The 22,510-nt window shown below is 40.2% G+C and overlaps 1 protein-coding gene across 3 annotated transcripts in view; it reads right to left on the reverse strand.

The window, feature by feature from the left end:
- Nucleotides 1-22,510, reverse strand: part of FAF1 (Fas associated factor 1) — a 466,200-nt gene that overhangs the window by 9,886 nt on the left and 433,804 nt on the right. For 2 of the 3 annotated variants that reach the window (XM_081816911.1, XM_081816913.1), the window contains exon 18: nucleotides 6,901-7,012. The exons of the other annotated variant lie outside the window; for it this stretch is intronic. In XM_081816911.1, coding sequence (XP_081673037.1) covers nucleotides 6,914-7,012 — 99 coding nt within the window. In that variant the 3' untranslated portion in view covers nucleotides 6,901-6,913. The remainder of the gene's footprint in view (nucleotides 1-6,900; nucleotides 7,013-22,510) is intronic. 3 annotated transcript variants of the gene reach the window in all.

A 22,510-nucleotide genomic window follows, 5' to 3' on the forward strand; every position in this document is an offset into this window, starting at 1 on the left:
GATGAGCTAGGAATCCCTGAAGAGGCCACTTACACCCACAAAGTATCAGAGAGAGAACTTAAGAACTGATCTGCTGGTCATATGCTGGTCAGAGTGTGAAAAGGCTTTGGTAACTATAAAGTCTTTTGCAAACATAAGGGATTCTTCTTCTTCATCATCATCATCATCATCATCATCATCACCAAGCACAGCAATGCGTTTTAGCTCCTAGTAACTTCTCCTCTACATTTGCTGTAGGTGGTAATGCAACCCCAAAAGGAACTTTCAATCTGGAAGGGTCCCACTATGTGACTACGCTATAGCTTATTTCCATCCCAGCTTCCTGTGTAGTCGCTGGACCAATATGTCTCCTTGGATCACAGGAAAGAAGCAGCACTTGGGCAAGAGTTCCCAGAAAACAATGGCAGATGTTCCTCTTTTCATTACTAAACTGTGGCAGAGTAACTGGTGTGCTACAGAGTGAGGCTGGGTGGACTTCTGCAGTTGCGAAGAATAGGGTCCTACAAGACATTTTCTTTCCTTGACTTTTTTTTTTAGATGGGAAGGGAGAATGAAAGAAAAGTTAAAGGAAGAACAAAGGGAGAGAAGACTAAAGTGGCAAAGGGATAAAAATTTTATCTTGTAGGTTGCCATATCTGTTCTTTGTTTTATCACATTATAGTAATGGTGACAGTTAACCATATTCTGGGAGCTTACTGGGTGCTAATTCTTCTAAGTGGTTCACAAGCACTACACAACCCTGTGAGGAAGGTGCTATTACCTCCACTTTAAAAATGAGAACTAGAAGCTCAGAGAGATTATGTAACCTGCCTAAGACTGCACAGGCAGGAAGTGGCAGAACAAGGACCCAAAACTGGGTCTGGCTCCAAAGTCTGGTTCTTTTTTTTTTTTTTTTTAAGATTTTATTTTATTTATTTGACAGAGAGAGAGAATGCAAGAGAGGAACACAAGCAAGGGGAGTGGGAGAGGGAGAAGCAGGCTTCCCATGGAGCAGGTAGCCCAATGCGGGGTTTCGATCCCATGGGATCGTGACCTGAGCTGAAGGCAGGTGCTTAACGACTGAGCCACCCAGGCACCCCAAAAGTCTGTGTTCTTAATCACCACACCAGGTAATATTAGTATTGTAGTCATACACTAGACTATTCTAAGTCTCTTGCTTGGAAGGACCATCCCCTTCATGTAACTGAAGCACATATCTCCCCCAAACAGAGTGTATTACTATGTCAGGCATTTGAACAAATTTCTAGCTCCTCAATTATCACAAACCCATGATTGTTAGAACTGGAGGGGATTTTAATTATTTATTTATTATTTTTTTGAATTTTTATTTATTTGAGAGAGAGAGAGAGAAAAAACAAGCACACAGAGGGAGAAGCAGACTCCCCGCTAAGTGGGGAGCCCGACGTGGGGCTCAATCCCAGGACCCTGAGATCATGACCTGAGCTGCAGGCAGACGCTTAACTGCATGAGCCACCCAGGTACCCTTGGAGGGGATTTTTAGAGGTTATCTCTGTAACAGATGGGGAGAGAAAAGTCCAGTGAGGGAAAAGAACTTACCGTAGATTACTTAGCATTCACGGCAGATGTGGGACCAAATCTAGATTCTTCATTCTCAGCCTGTGCCTTTGGACAGAACTTTTTTTTTTTTTAAGATTTTATTTATTTGACAGAGAGAGACACAGTGAGAGAGGGAACACAAGCAGAGGGAGGGGGAGAGGGAGAAGCAGGCTTCCCACCGAGCAGAGAGCCCGATGCAGGGCTCGATCCCACGATACTGAGCCGAAGGCAGACGCCGAATGACTGAGCCACCCAGGTACCCCTTTAGATAGGATTTTTAATGAGGGCACCAACTCTAAAGTGTTACTAATGTCAAAATGGCCTCAAACTTGGCATACTGTCAGGGAGACCCTGAAGACGAAATGAAAGATGTGGCCCTCTCCTTGCATTGGTATCCTTGATAGTGGCTTTGGTCACTACACTATTAAACAACAGTGTTGAGGGGGAAAGCTCAGAGAGAACAGAGAGGCTTCTATCAAGATGAGTAGTGTGGGGGTGGACAGGAAAGCCTCTTTAGTCTAGAAACAGAAGATCCAAGTGTGCAGAGTGAATGTAAAAAGCAGGAAAAGAGTAAAAGAATAGCATAAAAAAATGAGAACATGCATGTGTCTTCATTCTGGGAAGACAGTTCCCAAGATTAGTCCCTCTTGGGCTCTGGAAGACATGATTTCAAGTACATAAAAGGAAGTCCTACTTTACAGATGGTTTGCAAGCTCACTGTCCCTGAAAGCATAATAAATGGAGGTATAGGCAAATTCAGGAATGAGGATTCTATGGTGTGGGCAAGAGAAATCTGTGCAGATTAGCCCCAGTGGTGTGCCAGGATGCCAGCCTCCTCATCCCTTAGGGCAACTAGGATCCTCAGGGCTGGGTTGCCTCTAACCCTGAGCAGCTTAGTGTGGTTACTCCAATGAGGCACACAAACATTTTCAATGTGTGCAGTGACTTGTAAAAGGCTGGAAGCATTGGTCTGGGGGACGTGCCTCACTTTCAGGGGCTGATATCATGGAAGGCAGCCAGGTCCTTGTATAAACAGTTCCTAAGATGCCTCTGATAAAAGATTGGTCTATAATGCTACCACTGTGTTTGGAGAGAAACCTGTTAACTGGTCAAGTTCAGAACTGTTACCTCAGCGTAAAAACCTTCTGAAAAACCCTAATTACTGTTTTCCTGACAGTTTCACCACTAGGCCTTTAAGTGCTAATTAGAGAGGCAGTAAGAAAAAGCACTGGTGGGTTTTGAATTCTAGTTCTGCATGTATGCTCTTGAGCAAGTCATTTAACCCCCAGAAGACCCAAATTTCTCATCTGCAAGCTGGTGACAACATCACCCAACACCTAATAGGTTCTAATGGACCATTTCCCTCTTTCCTTCTGGGTCTCTCTTTCACACTGTCACTTGAGAGAGTTGAACAAAATGTCTGATCCTGCCTCTCTCCTACTTAAAATTCTTACATGATTCCTTTCTACAACAGGATAATCCCCTTTTGCATTGGCCTCATTTTCCCAACTTGTAAATGGATGGTGTTTCGGGCAAGGCTTATAGCACAACCATAATGGAAGACATAGCTGGGCAGACCGTTTGGAGATAGATCATGAAGGGCTTGAATGTCTTACTAGGCTTCGTTTAAACTTTTGATAAAATTTTTCTCCCTGGCTTCAGAGGGATCTGAAGTGGCATGCTCAGCGTGCTCTTCAGGCAGAGTGGCTAGGGGGAAAGTGAGCATTTTGAATGCATTTTAGTACTCAAGCAGGGCCACATGAGCTGGTGTGTGCGTAACTCTGCATGCAAACGCCACTCAAGAGCTGGAGCTTTGAACAGGAGTTAAAAGAGTTGAGTCCCTAACGACATACAAAAGACTTGCCGGTGTGATTTATTCTGATGTATTTACTTATCCAATTACCAAAACAGCAGGAGATCATTAAATTTTCTAGTTACCAGATGCAGCACGTTCAATATCTTAAATGTTACCAAGGCTCTCTCTGAGCTATTTTGATATTACATTTCATCTGCCCAAAAGCTTATGAAACTGGAAGGCAAGAATCATGAACAGAACAGGTGTTTTCTTTGAAGGTTGGTCCAGCAGGCGCCTGTACAACACCAAACTTATACCAGAAACTCTCAGACTCTCCTGGACTTAAGGAAAGGTACCATGATGAGAAATAACTATTTAGGAGAGAAGATGCTAAGGAAGTGGTACTTGAAGGTGGCTGGGGATATGTATTTTACCTAGCCAGACTTTCTTCATGCTCATTTCCTGTCAGTTCAGTCCTTATGTCCACAGAAGTTCAGGGCTCAGTGTAGAGGAGGAGAGAAGGGAACAAGCACCCTTTGAGAGACTCCAAACCTGGCCCCTAACTCTAGCACACAGCTTCTAACTATCTGTGTGATCTTGGGCAAGTCACTTTTCCTCCTCTGAGTTTCCTTCTGTTAAATAGGATGTTGTAATTATAAATAAATAAATAAATAAATAAATAAATAAATAAATAAATAAATAAGGATGTTATATCTGATGCACCCTTAGATACCTGCTAGGAGCATCTACACAGCTTGTCTTCCACTGCGCTTTACACGAATATCTCCTGGATAAGACTGAGAAACTTAAAGACAGGAACTGTGTGTTCCTCTATTTCCAGCTTCCAGAAAAGAACCTAGTGCATTATATGCTCTCAATAAATGCTTGTTGAATAAATGATCAAACTAGAGATGTACATCATGGAACAATGAAAAATACAGAGCAAGCCTCTATTAACATTTGTAAAGTTAGGCGGCAAAATAGATGTTTATTCTATTTTCTTTTGAAAAAATACATCAAATAAGTGATATCTGGGGCTAAATGTTTTGAAAGGGTGGTGGTGGCTTGGCCCCAACACTCTTTCTCTAAATACTATCCCCTCACAGACCTTATGCTCTAGCCAATTAGAGCAGTTTGTTATTCCCCAAATATGTCTGATACTTCTCCTCTCTGAACCTTTGCTTATGTTGTTTCCTCTACTGGACTGTCCCTCCTCCCCAGTTCCATCTGTTGAAACTTCTATATCCTTCAAGGCTCATCTCAAATGCTACTTCATCTACAAAACCAGGCCTAAGTGACAGAGCCTAAATTAATCCCATTCTTTGGTTCCTTGTAACAGAGTTAATCCTAAGTGGCATCTTCTCCCATTCACTGGGCCATGGGCTCCTGGAACACAGAGGCCATATATGTTTATTGTGGTCTCTCCCTCAAGTGCCTATTCTACACATGCCCTGCATGTGGTCAGTCCACATCTGATGCACTAATACCTCTGTTTCACCTCAGACAGGGTGGTTGCCAACATCTGTTGGCAGACTTAAGATCAGTGTTTGAACTGAAATGTAGACACTGGCAAGTTGACCTTTTCCTTTGCTAAACCAGCACTACGATACTGTACTTTTCCTTGACCAGGCAAGGCTACCCATTTCTGGAGGATCTAGCTCAAAGGATCAGCTACAGTCTCACACGAGTTATTTGTCTGTTGTGCCTCTCAGGTTTGTCTATGAGTCTGTCTCTCCAGTTAGGTTGAATTCTGAGGGCACAAAATGAGGTTTCACTGGCTATCTATCCTCAGAGCCTAGTGTATTGCTGGGAACAGTGTGAATTCAACAAATGTTTGTTGAAAGACTGACCTACTGAATGACTGAATGGGGGTTCCCCACTCCTCCCAGGAGTGTCCACCAATCCAAAGAAAGGGAGTCAAGAAGAGCTGTATTCCCAGGTGCCTTCGCCCTAGCCTCATTGCAACAGTAGGCAGAGCTTGTCAGTAATACCATTAACAGGTCCCTTGGCTCTGGACTCTGGCCCTTGCCTCAGTCAGTCCTGCTGCACAGACATAGAGACTGACAATAAGTTTGCATCAGTTGCCCTTCCAGAAGGGACAGATTTTTCCCTGTCTATTTAAACGCTGTTGGAATTGGCTAATTAGAAGGATTTAAAAAATCTTAATACTCTAAACAGAGAAAACTGGTTCTGAATTATTAAGGAACATTTTCAATGCATCTGACTAACCTTAAGTGACTTTGCTGCCACCTGATCCTAAGCTCTGGCTCAGATAAATAAATGTGAAATATTGTCAAAGCCCTAGCTTATAGGAGCCTCCAGCTACAGTAAATAAAAACTTAAGTTCCCATAAACTGCCTGGGACAGAGACATTCTCATATAAAAGGAGAGAAGACAATCTTAAATAAAGCCAGTACGACCAGAAAGCCAATGGTTTTGCTCTAGTTTTCAGAATAGTGCTGTCAACAGGGCAGGTGTTATCTATATGCAGGTCATTTAATCATAGAGTCACATAGTATCAGAGCTGAGAGAAGATTAAGAAAGCATTTATTTTAATCTCTTCATATTTCAGATGAAGAAAATAAGACCCAGAGAAGTATGTACCTTGCTTGAAATCACACAACAAATGGCTGAAAGAACTGAGATTCTGCCCCGGATGCCTGGCTCCCAGGTTAGTTCCCTTCCTAGTCTATCACACTCTTCTGAGAATGTCCTGCTGGAGATGTCAAAACGAGAGGCTAGCAACTGGCTGTTAACAAAAACACCTGAACATTTTAACCAGATGGGTGACTTCTAGAGCTTAAATTCCAGAGATTCCATGGTTCCCCCTAAGACTTTGGAGTTCTCTTCCATGACTGTGCAGGGGGAGGGAGCAGGGAGAAACATGGAGGTAGGGGGAGAGACATGGAGGGAAACCAGGAATAAGTGAGGGTGAATGTCACTATACTGTAGTCCTTCTCTTGCCTCTGCTCAAGCCATGAGGATACCATGAGCTTCTGCCTGGTGAGATGGAAAATACAAAAGCAAAAACCAAATAAAAACAGTGGATGCATGAATGGGTAGGAATACTTCATTCCTTTTCATTTATTTACTAAACAAATATTTCCTGAGTGTTTACTACAATGTTGGAATCTGCGCTAGGCACTGGGACACAACAGTGAACAAGGCACTATCTCTGTCCTCAAGGAATGGAGAACCTAGGACAGGATGCAGACAAGAAATCAGCCCGCTGCAATTCAAACCAGTAAAGGGCTATGATAGGGAAGAGGTTCAGCAGGGGGGCACGAGGAAGGTAAGCACCTCAGTCCCAGGGTGTCAATTAGCTCCTTATTTGTCCTTCTTCTTGACTCATTCTAATATGCACAACTGTCTCCTACAATCGAATTAATAATTTTTCTGACTTATACTTTTACACATAATAATTCAGTATTAGTTGCCCACTATGTGCCAAGCACAGTACTAGGGAATAGTCTAATAAAGACACAATCCCAAATAATTTGATGTGTATAATTGTTTTTTTTTTTTTGTTTAAAAAACATACATCTTACCTTCATTTTGTGACTATGTAAACTTGGGCCAAGCATTTCTGCTTTTGGTATCTTTTGGTTTTCCTAGGCCTTGATCAAGTTCCTTTTCTTCTCTGTATCTTGGTTGTTTCATCTATAAAATAGGGGTCTTTTCTAGTTCACACAGTCTAAAATACATGCAAGAGGAAAGCCTGTTTACAAAAGGGCTCTTACGTTAAAGCCAACTAGAGGAAGAAAGTGAAATAAACTTGGAAGTGTCAAAGGAATCTTCAGCTTTGGGATTCAGCCACAGACATTAAACCTGTAGCTTTGAGGTCCTGCTGCTAGGTAAAGATCGGGGTGTGGTCAGGGTGCAGGAGGCTGGGGCTAGGCTGGGGCTGGGTCTGGGGCTGGGGCTGGCACTGCAGTGAGGCCCAGGGGAGGATTTGGCATGTTGATGCAAGTGCTAATGCACTCTGGAACTCCAGCACTGGCTTTGAAAATTACAAGGAGTGTCTAGAAAAGGTTAATCTGCACATATACACGTTTGCAATTGTTTGTATTTACAATGGGTTTATTATACAGACTTTAAGTGAGTAAAGCATGTCTGCAGAAGCACCTGGAATATTGAGCACAGAACTAATGATTTTTTATTTATGGCCAGATGGAAGTCAGATTGGATTGTATGTAAAGCCTTCAAAAGTTTATTTGATTTCTGATATAGCAATTTTGAATGGTATAGTGCTTTATAAACCCCTTATAAAATTAACTTCTGGGGCAAAGTAAATAATTTTGTAAAGGTTTAAATACATCAACATACCTATATATAATCAGTAACAGTCACGCCATTTTATGTTTGTATGGTATGGGGAAAGGACCCGAGTTTTGGGAATTAAATACTGGTATTGACATTTATTGTACAAGCCTGAAAAATTTAAGTTCTCTAAGCTTCCATGTCCTTACCTGTAAAGTGGTAATAATATCTATCTTTCAGAGAACTAATATACTTGATTATACACAAAATGGCACAAAAATAAATGTTTTTTATTCATTGTCATTACTCCCTACCACTCCAAGTCCTTTGTAGAGTAGAAAGGGCAAAAGCAGATTTTGTGAAGGCTCTGAATTCTCTTCAGCTTCCATGAAATGGCTTAATTCTCTCAAACATATTTTTAAAACTCCTTTGTGTATTTCTTTTAATCTGGTCTTTTAAATGATGCGTTTTCTTATAAAAATCTTTCCTCTTCTTCCTGCCATCAACTTAATCATAACAGCTTAGATATACTGAGCATTTACTACATGCTGGTGCTTTATAAGTATCAGTTCATTTCATTTTTACAACAGCCCTATGAAGTAGGTACTATCATCCTTATCTCATAGGTGAGGAAACTGAGCTATATAGAGGTTAAGTAATTTGCCCAAGATCAAGGAGTTAGGAAATGGCAGAGTTGAGATTCAGTCTGGGATGTCAGAATCCAATCTCTTAACCACTACCCTATACTGTCTATCACTATCTCCTTCAAATCCACTCCAGTCACTGCCAGGGGCATTTTCTGGTGTTGAGCCAGTCTCAGGGTTTAAATCTCTATCCTCTGTTAGAAAGCACCACCTAGACTTTCTCCTGGTACCCCAGACTCAACAAATCTGTCTCAAGTGAAATCTGCTTCCTTATCTGTCTTCCTTGATTTCTGTACGTGGTAAATACCATCTCGACATTCAGGCTGGGAACGTCTAAGTTACCTCCTTCTCCACCCCCACCCTCCCACCGGACATAGTTTGACAATCATCAAATCTCACTGATTCTCCCTTTTTCCTGATTCTGCTGCCTTTTCTTCATTCCTACTGATGCCACCTTAGTTCAGATTTCCACAGCCTATTGTCTTGTCTACTGTAATAGTCCTATCTGGTCTCCTTTTTCCAGGCTCTCTCTACTCTAATCCTTGATAAAAATAATCCACAAATTTTAGACGATAAGGAAAAGGCAAAAATATGAAATCAAAAGACCTAAGTGGAGCCATTCCTCTGCAACTTATTAGCTATGTCAATTTGTGTTAGCCACTTGGCAGCTATAAGCCTAAATTTCTCATCTTTATTACAAGGGTTAACACCTATCTTAACTAGTTCAAATTTCCACTAGACTTGTTTTGTGAGGGCAAGACCTTTGTCTAGCCTATTCACTACCATATCCCCAATGTCTCATGCATAAGAGGTGCTCAAATAATATTTGCTAGATTAATACATAGAAGACTCTTCAGTATTTTTTCATCTATTTCAATTCCTTCTGTGTGCAACTTCATATCCTAAATTCCATCACAGAGAACAGCAATTCCCCAACATATGCTGGCTTATATTCCTACGGTTTTTGTTCATACTTCTGCTTGGCAAATGTCCATTTATTTTTTTTAACTTTTAATTTGAAAAACCTATATACTCCTAGAATGTTGCAAAAATAGTAGAGTCCCTTGTATCCTTCACCCAGCTTCCCTCAATAGTACCACCTTTTTAATTATAGTATAATAAAAAACCAGGAAATTGACATTGGTATCATACTATTAACTACACTATAGGCCTCCTTCACATTTTATCAGTTCTTACGTCTATTCATTTGAGTGTGTGTATGTGAATGGTTATATGCAATTTTATCTCATGTGCAGATTTGTGTAACCACCACTACAATTAAGATACAGAATAAAACTATGAAATTTATAGTCACACCCATCCCCTACAACCACACCCTCTATCCTTATTCCCTGGCAGCCACTAACTTGTTTTCCATCCTTATATTTTTGTCAGTGCAAGAATGTTATATAAATGGAATCATCCAGTATGTGCAACCTTTTGAGATTGCCTTTTTCCACTCAGCATAATGCCTTCGAGACCCATCCAAGTTGTTTCATATATCAGAGTTCACCCCTTTTGATTGCTATTCTTTTTTTCTTTACTTAAATTCAGTTGCTATTCCTTTTTAAAAATACTTTGTCCAAACCCTGTTTCTTCTGTGAAGCTTTACTGATCTCCAAATAAAACTAAAGCCTCTACTATTCCTTGGGTTCCCATTATAGCCAGCATGGTCTATCACAACACTTTTGACCTTTGAATATCTTTATTTGTTCGTTCATCTGTAAGGGCTTTTGGTCACGTTTTGTATCTTTAGTGCCTAGCAAGTACCTGGTAAAACTAGGTATGTATTAGGGCGCCTGGGTGGCTCAGTTGGTTAAGTGACTGCCTTCGGTTCAGGTCATGATCCTGGAGTCCCTGGATCGAGTCCCGCATCGGGCTCCCTGCTTGGCAGGGAGTCTGCTTCTCCCTCTCCCACTCCCCGTTTGTGTTCCCTCTCTCGCTGTGTCTTTCTCTGTCAAATAAATAAATAAAATCTTTTAAAAAAAAAAGCTAGGTATGTATTAAATGTTCATTAAATTAATAAATGTAGACTAACTTATAAGTTACAGGTAGAAGTATTTTTGAAAATGGCAAAATGCTATGCAAAGGTTCCTAAAAGACTACACAGCTCATATTATAGTTGGTCTTCATGACTCCAGATTCTAATATTTACAAATTCATCTACTCATTTACATCATTTGTAACTCCAAAATCCATACTTGCAGGACTTTTCATGGTCATGTGAGAACACGTGCAGTGTGGTGAAAAATGTGAGTTGCCTGATACCCATGTTCCCAAATGAGGTTGAACCAGGCAATACTCTGCTTTATTGTTTTAGCTCTCACAGTATAAACAAATGTCCTTCTCCTGGTAGATTTAGTGTCATGGTTTTTGCATTTTTGTGCTTTTTCTGGGTAATTTTGCTGTTCCAAATGGCCCTGAAGCATACTCCTGAAGTGCTGTGTGGTGTTCCCAAGTTTAAGAAGGCTGTGAAATGCCTTATGGAGAAAATGTGTGTGCTAGATAAACTTCATTCAGGCACGAGTTATAGTATTGCTGGCCATGAGCTCAATGTTAATGAAACATTATACATTAAATAAAGTGTCTTCAAAAACAGAAACACACATAAAACAAAGTTATGTATTGATTGGTTGATGAAAACTTGTAACCAGAGGCTCATAGGAACTTAACTCTGTACTTCTCTTAGGAGCAATATTAAGTATTTGCGGCAACTTTATACAACATAACTACTATGAAAAATGGAAACTGACTGTACTTCTTCAGTTCTAAAACCAACAGCTCCCTATAGCCTCCAGAATGAAATAAGAATACAGTAATTTTTTAACCTCAGGTATACTGCTTACTACAATCTGTACCACCGACACATACCTTTTTGTTCAGCCCAAACAGTGTATTCTTCTTCATGTTGTGCCTCACTCGGCAGGATGTGTTGTCCCGTGCCTGCTAAGGTGATTTCCTGCCTTATCTCCCCCACCAGACTTGGCCTTTTAGACCAAGACCATGTCATAATCATCCTCACACACCCACCACAGTGTGCCAGCCCTACATCCTTCTATCCATCCTATATCCACTCACATCTTGGTGGGTCCTTACTCTGTGGTAGAAACTGGAGGTGCAAAGGCAAATAAGATGCAGTATAGCTATTGCCCTACGTGAGCTTACAGACAGCAGACCCTAGAGGACCCTGACATAAATGAGGTAAAAATCTCCAGGAGGAAATAAGCCTGTCTCTCACCCTAGGAAAAATGCCACAGACTAATACAGAAATGTTTCCAGCTATGAAAGAAATCTGCTGGTTTGGTAAAACAGAAGACAGAATTAAACTCTAGATATTTCTAGTTGAACACCACTCTCAAACTATTGTTACTAGGGTTTGATATCCTTACTTGAAAGCTGGAGGTTTCCAAAAAGTTAAAATTGGACAAAGATTCTTTGTCTTCTTAAAACCAAAACATGAATGAAAAAATAAGGTGGCGAGAGAAATAATCACCATTACCATCATACCAGTTACTATCATTATATTCATGCTCTGTGGTAAATGCTATATGTACTAAACATCTTATGTTCATTTTTTCATTTAATGCTCACAACAGCCCTTTGAAGTAGGTATTGTTATTCCCATTTTTACCAAGAGATTAAGTAACCTAAGATCACTCAATGAAGAGCTGATCCAGAATTCAAGGCCAGGTCCATTTGACTCCATAGCCTGTATATGCTTTTGTTTCAGGCTACAATGCCTCTGAAATGTGACTGAAAAGAAGAGGTAGTATTAAATAAATCACCTTTACAGTGTTGATTTATATTTGCTTATAAAACAAGCAAGGGAAAATAAATACCAACAATCCCACCTTTAAGTAGCCAGTTTGAAGAAAGTATTCTTCCTCTGCAGTGAGGGAAAGTGGCTGAAGCCTGAAGGACCACTGCAGATTTGGGGGCAAGTTTATATTGAATATGTTGGCTCTCTAAAACATCTCCGATGGACTGCGCGTTCCTCAGTTTCTCTTTTTTTTTTTTTTTTAAGATTTTATTTATTTGACAGGGAGAGACACAGCGAGAGAGGGAACACAAGCAGGGGGAGTGGGAGAGGGAGAAGCAGGCTCCCCACAGAGCAGGGAACCCGATGTGGGGCTCGATCCCAGGACCCTGGGATCATGACCTGAGCCGAAGGCAGATGCTTAATGACTGAGCCACCCAGGCGCCCCTCAGTTTCTCTTGAATATCCCCTTGGAAAATACAGCTGGTATTTTGTTAATACTGGTGACTTGAGCTGGTGCTTGTTAGTACAGCTGACCCTTGAACAACATGATTTGAACTGAGCGGGTCCACTTAGATGCAGATTTTGTTCGATAAATATGGTATGGTACTGTCAATGTATTTTCTCCTTAATAAGATTTTCTTTACTTTATCTTACTTTCTTGCAAGAATACAGTATATAATACATATAACATATAAAATATGTGTTAATCGACAGTTGATGTTAATTTGGTAAGGCTTCCAGTCACCAGTAGGCTATTAGTACATAAGTTTTCAGGGAGTTAAAAGTCATATGTGGATTTTTGACTGCATAGGGGGTTGGCACCCCTCACCCTCATATTGTTCAAGGATCAACTGTATTCTCCTGAGGCTATTTTTACCCTTTACTAAAGGACTAAGTTCTGTTACAAATGAAAGTAAAAAGTCAAATGCTTAGAAGTTTCCCAGTTTACAGAGTTCCACCCATATATCCAGTAGTAAACCCCAGAGATGAATTTGAGATGTGAGTATCTTAAAAAATAAAATTATAAAAAAAATAATTAAATTATATGTGCAGAGAAGGGTTAACACAGCAGACTTGACAGCTATTCTTTTGAAAGGCTTGCTTACAAGGTTGGCCCTTGGCTGGCATTTGGGAACTTGGGTTTGGAGAGGCTTCCCACCATTCCCAGAACTGGTAAGAGTGGCTCACTATGCCTAAACTGTTTGGGCAAACAACGTAACTTATACTGAACACCTGCTTTCCTTCTGGAATTCTGAAATTTTGGGATATGTCACTGCAGAGGGTACATACATGATCTGTCTCCAACTAAAAACTCTGGGTACTCAGTTCCTAATAAGCTTCCTTGCTTGGCAACATTTCACATGTGTTATCTCAAATCATTACTGGGGGAATTAAATGTGTCTCATGTGACTCTACCAAGAGAGGACATTTGGAAGCTTGTGCCTGGTTTCTGCTGGACTTTTTGCCCCATTTGCCTTTTCTCTTTGCTGATTTGGCTTTGTATCCTTTTGCTGTAATAAATCATAGCCATGAGTATGACTATATGCTCAGTCCTATGAGTTCTGCTAAGGAATCAATCATTAAACCTTGGAGTGGTTATGGTATCAGTTGGTGTCAGAAGTGGGATTAAAAAGCCCAACCTGACTCATTGAAATATGGTGAAAGCATTGTTTGAGAAAAGAAAGTTTGAAGGGATAGGGAATAGTCAACCTTTGGTGCCTGAGTAGATATGAAGTCATTCATACATGGCATGAAACAGCTGCTATCAGTTGTGAGAGGTAAAAGTTACCTATGGAATTTTAAAATGATAGATCCAATCCAGGAGAGTTGGCTTCATGGCTCCCTAATTGCTTTTGGCTGCACTAACTAGAGTGAGGGGAAAAAGTGCAGCCTTGTAATGCCTTTGGTTTTTGTTCTCTCAGGTGGCAAGAGAAAAGGATCACAAAATTTCCAAAGGTGAGCTTTGGATAGGCAAAAAAATGCTAAAAGTCTGCATTGTTCTCTCCTTCAAGTAGGGGAGGAAAAAGAGTTAAATTAGTTCCCAGGGCTGGAGCACAATTTTAGATAAACCAGACGGGGAAAAAAGGGAGAAAAATACTCCAGCCATTTCTTCAGCTTAGCTGTTGTCACCTCTGTTGCTGCAATAGCCAAGTATTGCTCCCTTCCCATCTTCCCTTGCATTCCAGCAGGGATCTTCCCCAACAGTTTTAATATTAACTCTATAAATGCTAAAAGTATTGCTAGGTGTTTGAGTAAATGTGCAATGAGAAAAGGGGGGATTTAAAAAAATAATGGTCTTGTGGCTATTGTATCTGGATATATGGTAAAAATGGATATAAAGAATTATATGCTTTTAATTTCATAAATGCTAGAGGAATCATCCTGACTAAAGAAAGCTGAAAAATTGTGTTAGTAGAACACTACTTCCTTGATTCACCCACTGGTGAGTGGGTTAAAATTTAAACTGAGTACTGGAAATAGAAAATGTCTCCAGATTTTTGCTTATTGAAGCCTCTAGAAAAAGGGAGATAACATGGGACATAGAGGCAGTCTCCAGATAGAGACACACCTTGGGAGTTTTAAAAACAGGTTTTGGTTTGCTAATGAGCTCTTATAAAATCAGATCTCTGATCTTTAGAGGCTGATGATTTCCCTGTGTGGTGTGCATATTTCTGAGTAGGTAAATTTGGACAATACCAAAAGGGCTTAGGAAAGCCTCGCTTGTCACTTGAACTCAGAACACTGCTGCCTGGTCTTGTGGCATCTTGGCTTTGCTGCTGCTGAAGAAAAGTTGCTGGCTTCTTTTGGAATCCTAAATCCACAGATTCTAATTGTCTAGACCTGACTCTAAACAAAAACCTGACACTGTCTGTTGTGAGCTGTTTCAGCATCAGAATGTGCTGTGCTGAACTGAAAGCAAGCATAAGCTCAATGAACATGACTTTGACCCTGGAACTGTTGTAAATTTAGGACACCTCTCTGTGGGGCCTGAAATTTGAAAACATGATGAGTATTGCCTGTACTATCTGAGTCACATACAAATGCTTCTAGGAAAGGATTTGTTTTTTTGGTAGGACCATCTAAAATCAAGCTGCTGGGGCGCCTGGGTGGCTCAGTCATTAAGCATCTGCCTTCGGCTCAGGTCATGATCCCAGGGTCCTGGGATGGAGCCCTGCATTGGGCTCCCTGCTTGGCGGGAAGCCTGTTTCTCCCTCTCTCCCTCCCCCTGCTTGTGTTCCTTCTCTTGCTTTGTCTCTCTCTGTCAAATAAATTAATAAAAAATAAAATAAAATAAAAAATAAAATAAAATCAAGCTGCTGATTGGTTTATATTAGGTATAGAGACTGACTGCATTCCTAATTTGTGATTCCTGCCAAAAGCTACAAGTTGGGATAGGGCACACCACAAGGAGTGTGACCCCTCTGCCCATTCCTGACAGACTGGACTCCTGACTTCCTTTGGGAGATGTCTCACTGCTGTTGACTTGTGTTCAACTTCCCAGCTTAGTTGTAGTTTGCAACAAAAGACTAATAAACTCTACTTTTCTCACCTTTCTCCTGGTATACACACCTCAGAAAGACAATCTGATTATTAAATGCTGCTGTTCCCAAAAAGGGATTGATATTTTCTAGGATGCTCACCAGAAAAACAAACAGGATGAAAGGGGCGGGAGGTTATGTAAACCCATTTTGAAAATTCTTTGTAATTCAGGATTTTGACCTGACCAATTCCTAAATATGATGTATCTTTCTGGTGAAGTTGTGTAAAAATGATTTTCTATAAAAATCTTCTGTCCCTCTTGCAAATACAATCTTTCCAGAGAAAAGGTCTAGATGAGAGTAGGGGATGATTAAAAAAAAAAAAGTAAAATTATGATTGCTAAATGAAATATACTGATTTTGTAACAAAGGAGAAAAAACAAAAACAAAACCCTGGCATGGGGTGGGGGAGGAGGAAAGCATTAAAATCTTTGCTTTTCTAAACTGTTCCCGGAAACTTTCCTCTCTTCCTGAAGGAAAACTCCCCATGCTGGCTTTCTAAGCTCCTGCAAGTGCTTTGAATTCAAACTGACTGCTGAGTCTACAATCACACATGACAGTGTGACTAAGAGACAGAAGGCAGTTGTCCCACTCCTTCACTTTCATACAGAACACCTCCAGATGTTATATACACTCACGAGGCAGATGACCTGGTATCCTGGACAAGCAAATCTATTTGAGATTGCTTGCCTTAGGCAGTCCCTCTGAAACCAAGTGCTGAACTAAACTGTTTGGACTGACTGAGAATCTATGGGTGGGAAGTAACACACTGGGCCTAATGCGTGTCCTGCTTGGGGTGCTCTAGCAATTAATCATAAATTTTGTTTCCACGGACCATGTATGCCTTCTGGAGATTGTACTTCTTGTGTGTATCCTGATATGACACTGCCTGAGCCACAAAAATTTCAAATAAAACTTTCACATCAGAGATCCACCCTCTTTTGGAAAGCTCAGACCCAATTCATCTTGAAACTAAGCAGGAAATTGTACCAACACATTCCACTGCAAACCTCTTTGGTATTCAGTCCTATTTCCATGCAATCTCAACTAAGAGTACTCTGCTTTGTGGCCACAGTAACATGGAGGAAGGAGGAGAAAAAATGCTCCCTTAAAGGAAAATATGCTGAAAGTGAGATGGTGTGGTTTCATCCTACACATAGAGATTTGCCCAGGGGCATGTCCAGCCGGTGAGCTACATTATTTCTTCCAAGCACAAGGTCTACACATTTTATTTTATTTTTTTAAGATTTATTTATTTATTTATTTGTTGGAGAGAGAGGGGGACAGAGAGAGAGCACAAGCAGGGGAAGCAGCAGGCAGAGGGAGAAGCAGGCTTCCCACTGAGCAAGGAGCCTGATGTGGGACTCGATCCCAGGACCCCGGGATCATGGCCCGAGCCAAAGGCAGACGCTTAACCGAATGAGCCACCCAGGTGTCCCAAAGTCTACACATTTTAAAGTATCACATGTCCTGAGCATCTACCATGTGTTGTGTCCTTGCCCTCACATCACCACTCTTAATTCTACAACCACCTCATACATAGCTATTATTATCTGCCTTGTACAGACAAAGGAACAAGTTTAGAGAGGTTGTGTGCCTTGCCCAACGTCCACCTGGTAACAGGTTCTTTTTATCACTGTGCTGTCTCTCTGTTGACTGCCAATACTCGGAACACATTTTTCCTATACTAGGGAGACTGCAATAAATAGTGGACTCCCTTCCAGGGAAGAGTCTGTTATAACACAAGTGACAAAACGCAGGTCACCCTCATATTAGGAATGAGAAATGTGTGTCAAAACTTATTTTTTAAAGGTTAGAGATACGGCAAAAGCAGTGACTTGCTGGAAATGGATAAAAGGAACTCTGCATTACCAAATCAAGCAGCGTGGGCCTCTGCCATTTACCAAGTGTTTTCATTATCACTTTTAATCTTATCATCACAATATAGTAGTGAGGACACATGACATTATCCACACCTGAAAGATGAAGTAACTAAAATATAGCAAAGAGAAATAATGTACTCAATGTAACTCAGCAAATAGATGGAAGTGCCAGCATTAGAACCAAGATCTCTCTAAGTACAGACACGATAGGAGAAACTATGGAACCATTTATCAAAATACTTATTCCAGGTATTAGTAGACTATGTATAAGTATCTCTCTAATCTTCCCCTGCTTGGCTGCACTTTTATCAATCTCATTTTAAGTCCTGCAACATCTCTTGACTATTCTTCTGGCTTCAGTCTTTCTTCATGTCAATTTATCTTTCTAGGCTGCCAGTGAGATATAATGGTAAGAATCAGCACCTTCATATTTAATTTCCACTTCCTGGCTATGTGATCTTGGACAAAACACTTAATTTACAAGCTTCAGTTCCTGTATCTGTACAATGGGAATAAGATTTGCCTGATATAATAGATTTTGGACATGTGTTTGAAATCTTCTTTGTGCCTTTCATTTTTTCAACTATAAGGTGAAGATAATACCAACTTCATAAGTTGGTTGTAAGGATTCAATTAGATGACACCTGTAAAGTGCATAGTATAACTGCCTAATCCACAGTGGGAACTCAATAAATGGTAGATAGCATAAGTGTTGTCAGTTAGAAAGGTGGGAGCTGAAAGGAGGGAAGGAAGACTGATTTTACATGGGTTGGTCAAAAAGGCCTCAATGAAAAGGCAACATTTGAGCAGAGACTTGAAGGAAGGACATGAGCAATGCAGATTTCTAGAGGAAGAAAGTGCACATGCAAGGCCCTGAAGTTAGAAAATGTTTTGTTGTATTTCACAAATAGCAAACATGCCAAGGTAACTGGAAAAGATTGAGTGGAGTCAGAGAAATGCCAGGGAGTCACATCAGGGAGGGCCTTTTAAAAGCTTGGAACTCCCATTACACGGTTTTGAGAAGTGATTTGCCTTATATATATATTTTAAAGTCTCTCTGGGTTTTAGAAAAGGAGACTGAAGGGGGTAGGGGAGTTGCATGGGTGGAGGCCAAGCAGCCAGTTAATACCACTGCAATAATCTGGACAAGAGATTACAGTGGCTTGGCCTAGGGTTAGTTGTGGAGGCAGTAAGAAGTAGACTTAGGATATATTTTGAGGTAAAACCAACAGAATTTGCTTATGAGTTGGATGGAGAAATGAAAGACGAGTCAAGGATGACTCCAAGGTTTATGGCCTGAAAAAAAAAAGGAATGAAGTTGTCATTTAATGAGTTGAGGAAGACTATAAGAGGAGCAGGTTTAGGGGAGGGTAGGAATCAAGAGTTTATTTTTGACTATGTTTATTTTTTTTTTTTAAAGATTTTATTTATTTATTTGATAGAGAGAGAGTGAGTGAGCACATAAGCAGGGGGAGTGGCAGAGGGAGAGGGAGAAGCAGGCTCCTCACTGAGCAGGGAGCTCAATCCTAGGTCCCTGGGATCATGACCTGAGCCGAAGGCAGATGCTCAGGAGCCCCTAGTTTTGACTATGTTTAATTTGAAATGCCAATTACTCATAAGGTGGAGGTGCTGAATAGCCAGTTGTGTGTACAAATATCCAGAGTTCAGGGGAGAGCCTGGGCTGAAGATATACACTTCTGGAGTTTTAACTGTATATATGACATATAAAGCCACAAGACTGAATGAGATCACCTAGATAATGAGGGTAGTAAGGGAAGAGATCAAAGGACTGACATTTCTTGAGTACCTACAATGTGCCAGGCAATGTGAATTTATAAAATATGAAATAATGTATGGGTAATCTTACTTTGATGATAACCATGATGACCATGTCATTACCTTGCTCAACAAATTTATATGAAATAAAGCCAAGCTCCCTTGCCTGGTAGTCTAGATTTTATACAGTTCCCGTTCCTAGAACTTTACTATACAAGTCCCATTTTTCAACTAATCTAGACTGCACTCCACCATCTAGCCATGCCTTGTGCTTTCTAACATTAGCTTCTTTCTTCAAGCTGTCCTGGCTGCTGGAGAATGTTGTCCCCTTATCAGTCCAACAAAAATCCTATCCATCTCAAAGTTTTGTTCATCTGCTACCTCTTGGACAAAGCCTTTCCTGATCACCCAGGTCAGCAGGGATCTTGGTCAACTTTGAGTTCTATTGCCCTTTTTGTCTGACTACTCTTAGAACCCATTGCATGAACTGCATTATGAGGATTATTTTTGTATGAGAAGCCAGGGTATTCTCAAAGGCAAGGACCATGCCTTATTCTTTGGCATTTAGCACATGCCTCGAAAAATAAAAAGTTTGTTGGTTAGCCTGGTGATGGGTATTAAAGAGGGCACGTACTGAATGGAACACTGGGTGTTATACACAAACAATGAATCATGGAACACTACATCAAAAACTAACGATGTACTGTATGGTGATTAACATAACATAATAAAAAAAAAGTTTGTTGGTAAACAGAGTGTGAAATACAACTAAGTGTATACTTTACCTACATCTGGCTGTGACTCTATAATAGGAATTACAAAGACAATATGAAGAAATCAGAGAAGACGAAATCTTTGCAAATGTATAAAACTGAGCTTCATTTACACATTTAAAGTATTTTTCTAGATGATAAACTACCTCACTAATTTATTCCTTCCTTTGGAATAAATCAGGAGGAATGATGGCATAGGGATTAGGAGCACAGACCCAGAGTCACAAACTTACGTTTGTATCTGGTTCTGATATTTACTATGACATTGGGCAAGTTACTTAACCTCTTTTGTGCCCGAATTTCCCCATCTCAGTGAGGACAGGATATTTACCTTCAGAATAGTTTTTGTTTGTTTTCTTTTCTTTATTTAAATTCAATTTAGTTAACATATACTATATTATTAGTTTAAGGGGTAGAATTTAGTGATTCATCAGTTGCTTATAACACCCAGTGCTCATTGCATCAAGTGTCCTCCTTAATGCCTATCACCCAGTTACACCATTCCCCCACCCACCTCCCCTCCAGCAACCCTCAGTTTGTTTCCTAGAGTTAAGAGTCTCTTATAGTTTGCCTCACTCTCTATTTTCATCTTATTTTATTTTTCCTTCCCTTTCCCTGTGTTTTCAGGATTAAATGAGATAATGCATACAGGGCACCGAGAATAGTGCCTAGTATAGTAAACCCTCAATAAATACTATTATTAAAAAATTTTTATTCTGAATGTTTGGTTATTGGATAGTCATCATGATCATCATTTTTCATATTTAGACAGTACCTCACAGTTTACAAAACACTTTTATATACATCGCCTTATTTGAGCCATGCTATGGTCCTGGGAGAGGCCAGAATTTATTGCTTCTAATTTATAGAGAAGAAAACTGAGATTTAGAGAGGGGGTGTTCCTTGTTCAAGGTTGCCCAGCTACCCTTTTTGATTCCCAGTCCAAAGTTCCTTCCTCTATATCACTGCCTTCCCTCTATTCCATCTCCTCAATCATTTAAGAGACACTTAAAAACTTTTCAGATTGATTTAGTGTGTAAGGCATTGTTAAGGCATAGGATGCTTCATTTCATTACTAAAATTTATAATTTAGAAAATTATACATTTCTTAAACAAAACAAATAACCTGAAGAAATATAAATCACCCTTGCTAGAAGGAGTATTTTTCCCCCTTTAATTAGAGGGCTATTATACCAGATGAGAGTTTCCTGTAAGACCTATTTAAGAAGTAACTATATTATTCTTTTAAATCTTTTGTTACCTAGTTTCTTTTGTTGTAAATATTATGTAAACAGTTTACCAGATGACTTCAACCTATAAATGCCAAGTGTCCTGTGGTCAAAATACTCCAGAAACATCTTTCCTTATAACATCATTTTTGAAAATAAAGCAACTAAGAGGCTTGGGCTCTAGTCCTCCATGGTCATCAACTGCATGTATGCTCTCAAGCAAGCCATGTCACCCCAGGCCCTCATTTTCTCCATCTGTTGACTGACACTAATACCGCCTGCCTTGCTACCTCCCTAAGCTGACAAGAAAAGAACTGAGATAACCCTGTGAATGCATTTTGCACCTGAGTACGATCTCTTGGTTTTTGTGGCTTACTGGTGAGATGCATGTGGTGGGGAAGTAATGGGAGGGAGGGAGAAGAACTGAGCAGGAAGAGGAGATGGTGTGAGATTGTGTATGCTTTGGTAAAGAGTTTGGACTGTCGGCCTTTAGAACCACTGATGGCTTTTAAGCAGGAAGGAGATAAGATATCATCAAATTTATGTTTCAGAAAAATAACTCAGGAGTCAGTGGGGAGGATGGGTGGGAGGTGGGGTAGACAAGACTGGAGTCAAGGGGAAGGAAACCATAGGTTTAATCCAGCTATGACGATGTGAGCAGTGGGGACAGTGGGAAAGGAGAGGAAAAGAAGAGATTTGAGAGAAGCTTAGAGGCAGACTGATATTGTGACCGACTAGATATTAGTTGTGTTCCATCCACAATCATTGTTCTTATTCTCTAAATCTTGATCATTTAGGGATATTGGAAAACCTCAAATAATTAGATGTGGTGATATTAAAATACCTGGAGGGAATGGAGCAAGCTCAGCAGTGGTAACTTTAACATGTATCTCACTGATTAGATGCTTCATCTTGCTTTATCTTGAAAACAAAGCTTTTAAGATATAGGTAGTTCAATGGCATTAAAGTTTTTCCTTCTGGTTCTTTTCTTTTTTTTTAAATCAGACAGTCTAATATAAATTTAAAATCAATCCCACTGCAATATTAGAGGCATTAACATATGAAAGTCATTGAAATACAGAATATTTTATTTTATTTATTTTTTTTTTAAAGATTTTATTTATTTATTTGAGAGAGAGAGAATGAGAGACAGAGAGCATGAGAGGGAGGAGGGTCAGAGGGAGAAGCAGACTCCCTGCCGAGCAGGGAGCCCGATGCGGGACTCGATCCTGGGACTCCAGGATCATGACCTGAGCCGAAGGCAGTCGCTTAACCAACTGAGCCACCCAGGCGC

The sequence above is a fragment of the Leptonychotes weddellii genome, chromosome 4 (genome assembly GCF_054177405.1).
Source record: "Leptonychotes weddellii isolate Sample4059 chromosome 4, ASM5417740v2, whole genome shotgun sequence".
In the NCBI taxonomy this organism is placed as follows: Eukaryota; Metazoa; Chordata; class Mammalia; order Carnivora; family Phocidae; genus Leptonychotes; species Leptonychotes weddellii.